The sequence below is a fragment of the Mus caroli genome, chromosome 8 (assembly GCF_900094665.2).
Source record: "Mus caroli chromosome 8, CAROLI_EIJ_v1.1, whole genome shotgun sequence".
NCBI classification, from domain to species: Eukaryota; Metazoa; Chordata; class Mammalia; order Rodentia; family Muridae; genus Mus; species Mus caroli.
Genome location: NC_034577.1, coordinates 105,624,146 through 105,632,900, shown reverse-complemented (window position 1 = coordinate 105,632,900; position 8,755 = coordinate 105,624,146). Strand labels below are relative to the sequence as shown.

General features: G+C 48.5%; 1 protein-coding gene across 1 annotated transcript in view; it reads right to left on the bottom strand.

The window, feature by feature from the left end:
* Positions 1-8,383, bottom strand: part of Wwox (WW domain containing oxidoreductase) — a 915,833-nt gene extending 907,450 nt beyond the window's left edge. Inside the window, exons 1-3 of the mRNA XM_021170653.1 lie at positions 8,160-8,383; positions 3,286-3,350; positions 2,417-2,474 (exon numbers count right to left, since the gene is read on the bottom strand). Of these exons, the coding sequence (XP_021026312.1) occupies positions 2,417-2,474; positions 3,286-3,350; positions 8,160-8,266 (230 nt within the window). The 5' untranslated portion in view covers positions 8,267-8,383. The remainder of the gene's footprint in view (positions 1-2,416; positions 2,475-3,285; positions 3,351-8,159) is intronic.
* Between the last annotated feature and the right edge of the window lie 372 nt (positions 8,384-8,755).

The window sequence follows — 8,755 nt, the reverse complement described above, 5'->3', positions numbered from 1 at the left end:
AGACATCCATGTAACTTCAATGGCCTGTGCAAAGGCCTATACACATTGGTACACAAGGAGAAAATGGAAACGATAGACGTCTTAAAAACTACAAAGCAAGGCAGACAGCAAGATTTCAATTGTTTGCATTTTAAGACCATAGCTAAGCCAAGCTATAATAAGGACTGAACTTTTGGTTTGGAATTAATCTAGAAACAACATTAAAATATACTGGCACATACAGATTATTAAATTACTCCTTTTAATACCATTTTTATATTTTTAAATATATTCCTGGGCTGTCAAGATGGCTCAGCAGGGAAAGGTGTCTGCTACCAAGCCTGATGACCTGGGTTCAATCCCAACTGACTCCAAGTTGTCCTGAAACCTACCTGGATGCTATGTTCACGTGTACACACTCTAAATATATACAATGGAGTACAAAGGTTATGTGCACTTTTGAGACTTGAGATAAAGACCTTGAAATGTTATAGAACCCTCCTGAAATGCATGGGATATTATGATTTAAGGTGTATGTATCTGAGAGCCATGGCATAGCCCTGTGATCCCAGCTACTCAGGAGGTTCGAACAGGTAGACTACAGGCCAGCCTGAACAACTTTGTGAGACTCTGTCTGACCACACTGACATTTGGCAGTGCTGGCTGGTGCTGTGGTCTCCACTCCCCTGGGATTCCACCTTGGTAGCCTGTAAGTAGCTACCAGTGACAGTATTTGCACACGGAAACAAATCTACACTTCCTTCCTCTCAAGCAAGCGCCTGCTATGCTTATCTCAGCACAGCCTCCAGCAAGCTGGAAAATACCTGACCTCGTCCTAGCTTGCTTCCGCAGTCCATGCTCATTTTTCATTAGGCCAGCAGCTGGCTGATTCAGCCTACTGCCTGTTTCTGTAAAGTTTTACTAGGACACAGCAAGGGCCATTATTTTTGTATTAAAACAGAAACCAGGTAGTGCCAAAGCCTAAAACACATCTGATCCGTTACACAAAAGTTTAGCTGATCCCTCTCTAGAGTAGACCAGACAAATCAGCATGCCTCAGAATTCCCTGGAGGGAATCGGCTGCCCCTTACCACCACAAACACACCCCACACTGAGATTCGGATGGTAAGGATTTGAGGATGTGTATATCTAGTAAGCTCCCAAGAGCTGCCAATGATGCTGATTGGAGAATTCCACCTTGGAGCCACTGCTCTGGGCCAGTGAGAAGGAAAGCACTCCAGAGGGCAGCTGAGCAGACGTGTGTGCACAGCAGAAGCCTACACAGGAGGAGTCTGGCTGCATGGAGCCTGTGAGTGTCTACAGCCGAGGGGTCCAAGGAAAACGTACAAAGGGATATTTGTAGCATAAAACTATAAAGAAGTGGCATCCCTGTCTTGATAAGGGGAAGGATTTTTATAAATCAAGGAAGAAGAAACCCTTCATAATCTAATAATCAGCAAAGAACATCACGTAACCACCTGCTGGCGAGGCTGCCCTGCTAGGGCTGCGTGCAGCTGCCCAGACTCTCCAAAGCAAGCCTGGCCTACCTGCTCCCAGCGCGGAGGATGAAGTGCGAGGGAGTTCATTAGGTTTGCTGACAAAACACTTCTCCAGGTGAGCCTACTGCTACAACTACCGCTATCACTACATGGATAGTAACCGGTGAGGCCAAACCAACTGTCACTGTAGTGCTAAAAACGGGGAAACTGAAGTTCCAGAGACGGCGCAGCAGTTCCAGAGCACGTGCTGCCCAACTGTGAAGACTGGAGCCTGGGACACAGCACCATCCTGCAATCCCGGCATCCCATGTTTGCACATCTGCTAACTCCAGCTCTGAAGACTGCAGATACCGCAGGATCGCTGAGGCTCACTGGCTTCCTCCTGAGGTTCAGGGAGAGACCCTGCCTAAGAGGAGATTTGAAGACTGATAGGAGATGAGCCCGACACCCTTGAACAGACACACAGACATATCAATCAATCCTTTGCAAAAATGTTAGTAAGCCTCAGGATGAGCCGCTTAAAGAAGAAAAAAGAAGGAAAGAAAGAAAAATACCCCAATCAAGTACAGTGAAAACCTAAGGAAATCTTCATGAAACTCCCAAAATATCACACTGTCTCCAAAATGCTAAGGTTTTGTTTAACCTTAAAGGAATGACAATTATATTATGTGCTATATTAGGGGTGTGCTTAGGGAGTACCACACCACAATCCACGTGGCAGATGAGTGGGCTGACCCCACCCCAAAACCTTAGTGTACAAAGAAGGGTAGAAAACTGCAGACTAGAAGAAAAAAAAATCACAAAGTTGTAAAGGGGGTTACTCCTGCTGGTAAAACAGGTCTCTGTGACTTCATATTTTCCTACAGTCAATGTAGGAAATTGTAACTGAAAATCCCTCTTAAAAGTCAAACTGGCTACGCTTCTACACAGACACTTACTCAACGAAAAACACTTGTCCGTTCTCATCAGTCTCCTGTTCCCATCCATACGGCAAATCTGAAACACAAGGAAGATTAACAGTGCGTGTGTAGGGAATGAAGCCACATCACACCCCAAGGTCAGGAAAGAGATTATTCCTCTAATCCCCAGTCCCCCTGCCTCCTCCTGGACCAGGCTGCTCTGGTCACATGGGAGTTAGAGAGGGCCCAGCATCCCATCTGGAATCCATATTCCGCTTCCTGCATTTAACCAAAACCCTGTTACACTCTTGATCACTGTTAAATGTTCTCTCAACTCCTGCTTTTACCTCAGGTCTCGGCAGATGCTCCTACGAGCATGAATTCCCAAAGCTCACAGCCATGTCGCAAATACACCAGACATGAGCAGTGGTGTGCGGACCCAGGCTGCCTTGCGCTCTGCTGTAGAGCCATCCTGTCATGTACGAGCTCCTCTGTCTTCACCTGGGTCCTGAGGAGCTGCAACCCCTTGCTTTCCATCCAATACTCCCACTCCATGGACTGTGTACTGCCTCAGAAACATCTTTGTAGGTTTCCATAAAATACTGACATCTGCCTCTACAGCCTACACCAAAAGTAATTGCTCCCAGGGTGCAACTGCAGAGAAGCCCAAGTCAAAGCTCCAATTTTCTCAATAAACTTTATAAAGCCAGAAGACATCCTTCTGTCCACCTCAAGATCTTATTTTCTCCTTCTGTCAAATCCCGTTATGCTCTCAGACTGACAGCCTTGCTCCTTGACGGCCACCCACCAGACAGCCTTCCCAGAAACGCAGGGTTAACTGCTACCTCACCACTGCTGACATCTCCCCTAGCTACTTAATGCTTCTGTGCTTGGGACGGCATACAGACCTCCTGCGACCCGTTTCCTCTTGCCGGTTTTCGGATGTTCCCACTGGGTCTTCTCCTCGGTGTGACTGTAATGGAGACCCACAACAGAGTAAGTTAACGCTGCTAAAACGGTGTCACTGTGTTAGCTGTGGCTCTTCCTGATATAGTTGGAATCCTAAGAACAGACAGACTCAGAACAGATGGTTTGCTGACTATGTTAGGTCAGAGGCCTCTGGTTATAGGTCAGAATCCAACCTGAAGGAATCTTGCAGGGCAGGCAGGGAGATCACTGGGAGAGCAAGGGGGGCAGCGTCCCAGCTAGAGTCAACTTTACAAAGCTCTGTGAAGCACAAAGCTCTAGCAAGACATTTTGTATTCCTCTTCCCTTTATTCAAGGATACACTGACTATCTTCAATATCTGGTTTATAACGCTCATATTTAAATATTAAATGTAGCTTAAATATTGCATTGCTAAAGCTTATTTTCCTTGTTCTTTCTACTTTGAGTTTTGGGTTTTTTGGTTTGTTTTGGTTTTGTTTGGAGACAAGGTTTCGTGTGGCGCAGGCTGAGCTCACTACGTAGCCATGGATGACATTAAACGCTTGACTCTGCTGCCTTGACTTCCTAATTACTAAAATTACAGATGTAACTTTTTTGTTTGTTTGTTTTGGTTTTTTTGAGGCAGGGTTTCTCTGTGTAGCCCTGGCTGTCCTGGAACTCACTTCGTAGACCAGGCTGGCCTCGGACTCAGAAATCCACCTGCCTCTGCCTCCGGAGTGCTGGGACTAAAGGCGTGCACCACCACGCCCGGCCATATGTGACTTTTAAAATGTATATTCTGGCCTGCCAAAATGGCTCAGGAGGAAAAAGTGCTTGCCATGCAATCCTGAGGACTCAAGTTTGCTGCCTGGATCCCACGGAGGAAGAAGAGATGCAGTTCCTGAATGCTGTCATCTCATCTCCACCAATACTCCATGGGATACACACTTCACACTCACACACACACACACACACACACACATTCACAAATATTTAAATCTGTATTCTGGCCCCAGGTATAACTTCAGTGTCTCATTAATCTCTGGGTCCTGAGTGCACCCAAAAGGATGTTAAGAGTGTAGTGAGACAGTAGCACAGGTCACTTAGCTATGACAAGATGACCACGGATCTGTGAACGCTGGGTCTGACCAGGCAGCCCCGACGCACCACTGCTCCACTGACTCCACCTCTCAGCCATCACCTCCTGTCATCTGCAGAATGGGGCTGTCTCCGGGACACTGTCCAAACGGTCTCACAGAGCAATCTTATAGTACAATGGTGAGCTGTCACACATTCTATTGGTAAATTGTCTGAGCTCACCGAAAGCAGACTCTGGTATCAAGGAGGCTTCCCCTTACCAGGCTCCAGTGTGTTTATTTCACGTGCCCTTCAAAAGCTCCCAAGAGACTAAAGGGCTCCCCAGTCTGTGACAGGAGAAAGGAAAACAGCAAACAGCTAAGGGTATTAAAACACACACACACACACACACTTTGTCCTTGAATATAGCTAAAAGATTCTCAAGTGCCTTCCCTCAGCTACTGTTTATCCCATGATATAAAAAATGCCCGTGGCTAAGGGAAACATGGAGAATAGGTACCAGGCAACGGGAACTCCACCACGACCTCAGTCAGGGCTCCCAGATGTGGGCTGATGTTGTACACACCTGACTAAGCTTTACTCCTCTCTCAGCTGGGCTCTTCCAGTCAGTTTCTGAGGGGCACTGTGAGTACTCTATTGATAAGATTTTGCTAGCCAAGGCTTCTCTCTATCTGCTACTTGCTGTTTCTTCCTTTACTTTTGCTCGGTCCACATTTAATAGAATGAAAAAGTACAACTGTACTAGACTATTCTCCTTAAAACATGGATGGAAAGCTAGAACCACCTGTCACCAGTGACGGGGCATCCCTCCCATGAGGGACACAGCCAGGCACTGAGGGAGGCACTCGAAGGTTAAGCTTGATTTCCTTAAATCCACCCTCGGAAAGGAAGTAACTGTATTACGTCATCACCAACTGACGAGATGCCGACGGTAGATGCCAAGGACTGAGAAACAGTGATAAGTTCAGGTGGTTGGAGCAGCACAGACTAGGATGTTTTCTAGGGCTGAGACTCCACACACTGACGTCCACGTAGGAGCACCTAATGCAGGACCATTGGCATGCCTATACCCCAGCACCTCCTGCTCACACAATTCACTCATGTCTCCAGAGCCACTCAGTCCTTCTGAAGACACAAACTCACTATCACTCCCTGGCTTCAGATCATCGGCCGGCTCTAGAGTCCAACAACAAAATCCAAGTGCTTGGTGACACACAGAAGGGCCTCTGCAAACTGATTCCTTTCTCACCACTCTCAGGCTTTACAACTCTATACCACAGAAAGAGGGCTGCTTGGGGTCTCTCCTCCCACTGTCCCCTCCAACCTGCCTGATTTCCTACCACCTGAAGCCACCTTCTACAGCACTCTGAGACACAGGGCAAGTGACGCCTCTCCTAGGCGGCCTCCCTCACCCACCCACACACCTCATGCTGGACACAGTGCACTGGAACTATATCATTAGAAATCATTTGTCGGTCTTCTAGAGATCCTTAAGAATGGCAGCTGCACCACACTTAGCTGGACTTCATCAATGCCCACCTACCGGCCTGGCCCTTAAGGACTCTTGAATGAATGAACTCACCAAAGCTTTTCTGTTTCTTTCTATCTGGCCGCCAGGGGCAGCAGTGAATAGCTTGGAGTACCTACAAATCTCATACTTCACAGCCCATCAGTGGGGAGACTCCAGCGCACACTAATTCCTAATTTGGTAACAAGGGAAGAAAGTTATCTTGTAAATTTTTCTGGAACCAGGTAGGGTAGTACAAACCTGTAATTCCATATTTCGGAGGAGGAGGCAAGAGGCATCAAGAACTATGTCATCCTGTTTACAAAAAAAATTCTAGGCAAGCCTGGGCTACAGGAAGCACTGCTAGACAAAACTGTAGCACGTGCCATTAACCCCAGAGGCTGGAAGGTCTCTGTGAGTTTGAAGCCAGTCTGGTCTGTATATATTTTTTAAGTTAATTATTAAAAACTAATAACACCTGTATTACAGGTGTTAATACAATAATTTGTTTTCTGAAAGCCAGGTGAGACGATACTCTCATGGAAAGCTTGAAAAAGATTGAGTCTCCTAGCTTTTAAAAGCATAAAGTCAGGTGTGTTGTTCATGCACACTTTGCCCCCAGCCCAGGAGAACTGGGAGCTCAACCTCGGCCACCTAACCAAGTTAGGGTCACCCTCGACTATATGAGACCCTGTTTTAAAAATATTTCACAGATATATAAGAAAACAGAAGAGGAAGTATTTGATATGAAGAAAAAATATCAGGAAAAGTACACAGTATTCATAAGAAAAAGGAGGCCATGAAACTCGGGGGCTGGAGGCAGATAGACATCTTGGAAGGCAGACAGGGAGAGGAACCATGGCTAGGTGACACAGTTGATGAACTTCCAAGACAGCCAGCTTCTTCCTCACACTCCTTATGTGAGTCGAAAGCCTGGCATCTTAAAACAAAGTCCTTGTGGGCTTTTTCTCCTGCTAGTCAGCTGTTGCTGGTGACTGGCTCAGCAAGTTCGAGACCACATCAGGACACGTTACCCAGCAGATGTGGGCCGACCAACCCTTCTCTTCAAACTGACCAACTCTTAAATTAGGGAACGAAAACTCCTCAATGACTTAAAACCAAAGCCCTCAAGGAGAGGCTGCAATTTGTTGGCTCCAGGGTTCCCTTTGGCTTTGCAGTTGTTTCCTCCATGTGTGTCTGCCCTGGGAACAGGAGTCCTCCCCTATAGAGTGCCTGTCAGCCTGCTGACTGTGCCTGCTGCTGTCTGAGGTGTTGGCGACTCCTCCACTGCTACCTGTTACATTGCGAATTTCCCGCTTTTTCATTCTTTGACTGGCAGAGCCTGATCAAGACTGTATGAAAACCCTGCATTTTGTCCATTAAATATCTATTTCTTAAAAATGAACAGAGTTCCCCAAGCATAGAGTCAGCTGCAGTAGCTCCCCTATGGAAACCCAGGGTCTGTATTTAAGGCACTACACAGATTCTGGGGTTTGGGGGTGGGATTACACAGGCCTATACATTCAGTGAGACCCAGGGAATCTGTGAAAGTTCCTGGCCAGCCTGGTCTACTAAGCTAGTCCCAAGCCAGCCAAGTTGACATAGCAAGATCCTGTCTCAGAAATGGGAAGATGGGGTAGGGAGGAGGGAGAGGTGACACAGGTCATTCCACTATCAGGCCTATGCAATTTTGCCACAGATACAGTCCAAGTAACAGAAAACGCCTGCGGGGCAACCTACTAGCCTCTCCACTGAGTGCCTTGTGCACAGCACAGATTCATTCTTGTGTCTGCTCATTTCAGAGATGAGGAGAACAGAAAAAGTCAGGGGCTTGCTTTCAGTGGCCCAAGGTCACGGTTAGAAACAGGGAAAGGCTCTGTGGAGGTTTCCAAAACTTCCCTGAGAAACCACTGCGAGCCATCCAGGACATCTGCTTAAAAATACAGATTGCTGGGCCTCCAGATCAGGTCCCCTTGGCGGGAGCTTGGCTTTGAAGTTTTCTCTATTTCCTCTTTAGAGGAATAAGACCTAGGCGCCACCACCGCACGGTGCAGTGTCACCTAGTGAGCGGCAGGGGGCGTGCGGCGGGTGGCCAGGTGACGGGACCTTGACCCAGACCCCCTAACAACGTGGGGGGACCCTGGGACAGGTGGCTGGCAGTTCGGATGCGCATGCCCGCCTGGCAGGGCAGCGCAGGGTCCAGGCCTCGCAGGACAAGGCTCCCAGGAACGCCGCTCCAAGGCCGCTTACTTGGCGTAGTACACCCAGCCGTCCTTGGTGGTTCTCTCCTCCCAGCCCGGAGGCAGCTCATCCTCACTGTCCGTGTCGTCCAGGCCCGCATAGCGCAGAGCTGCCATGCTGGAGACAGAAGTAGCCGCCTGCTCTCCTCAGCAACTCACTCTGGCTTCAACCGCGCCGCGCGCGTCCGGGGGACCAGACCGCTCGCGCCTGCGCACTGCTCGCCCAGCCGGTCCGCGGCAGCAATCCAGTTTCCGGGTTTTGCAGCTACTGGCGGGAAAGGGGGCGGAGCCTGAGAAGAGCGCGGGAGGGAACGCGGAAGAGATGGAACGGCCGTGGGGGATGGAAGGAAAAGCAGGAACGGCTCAGAAACTGGAATAAGCTTCCTCACGCTCCTGGAAGGGGCGTGCTTACCCAGTCATCAAACAGGACTCTGCACGTTGCTGGGCGACCCGAAGGCACTTCCTTATTGTTTTACCCAATCCAGAATGAGTCCCAGCAGTGAAGTATCCTGGGAAATGTAGTCCAAGCTCAACTGGACTATGGGGGGGGGGGAGGGGGGAAGGTTCTGATGAGATTATTCTGAGCTCCAGTTTCTTCCCATGCCC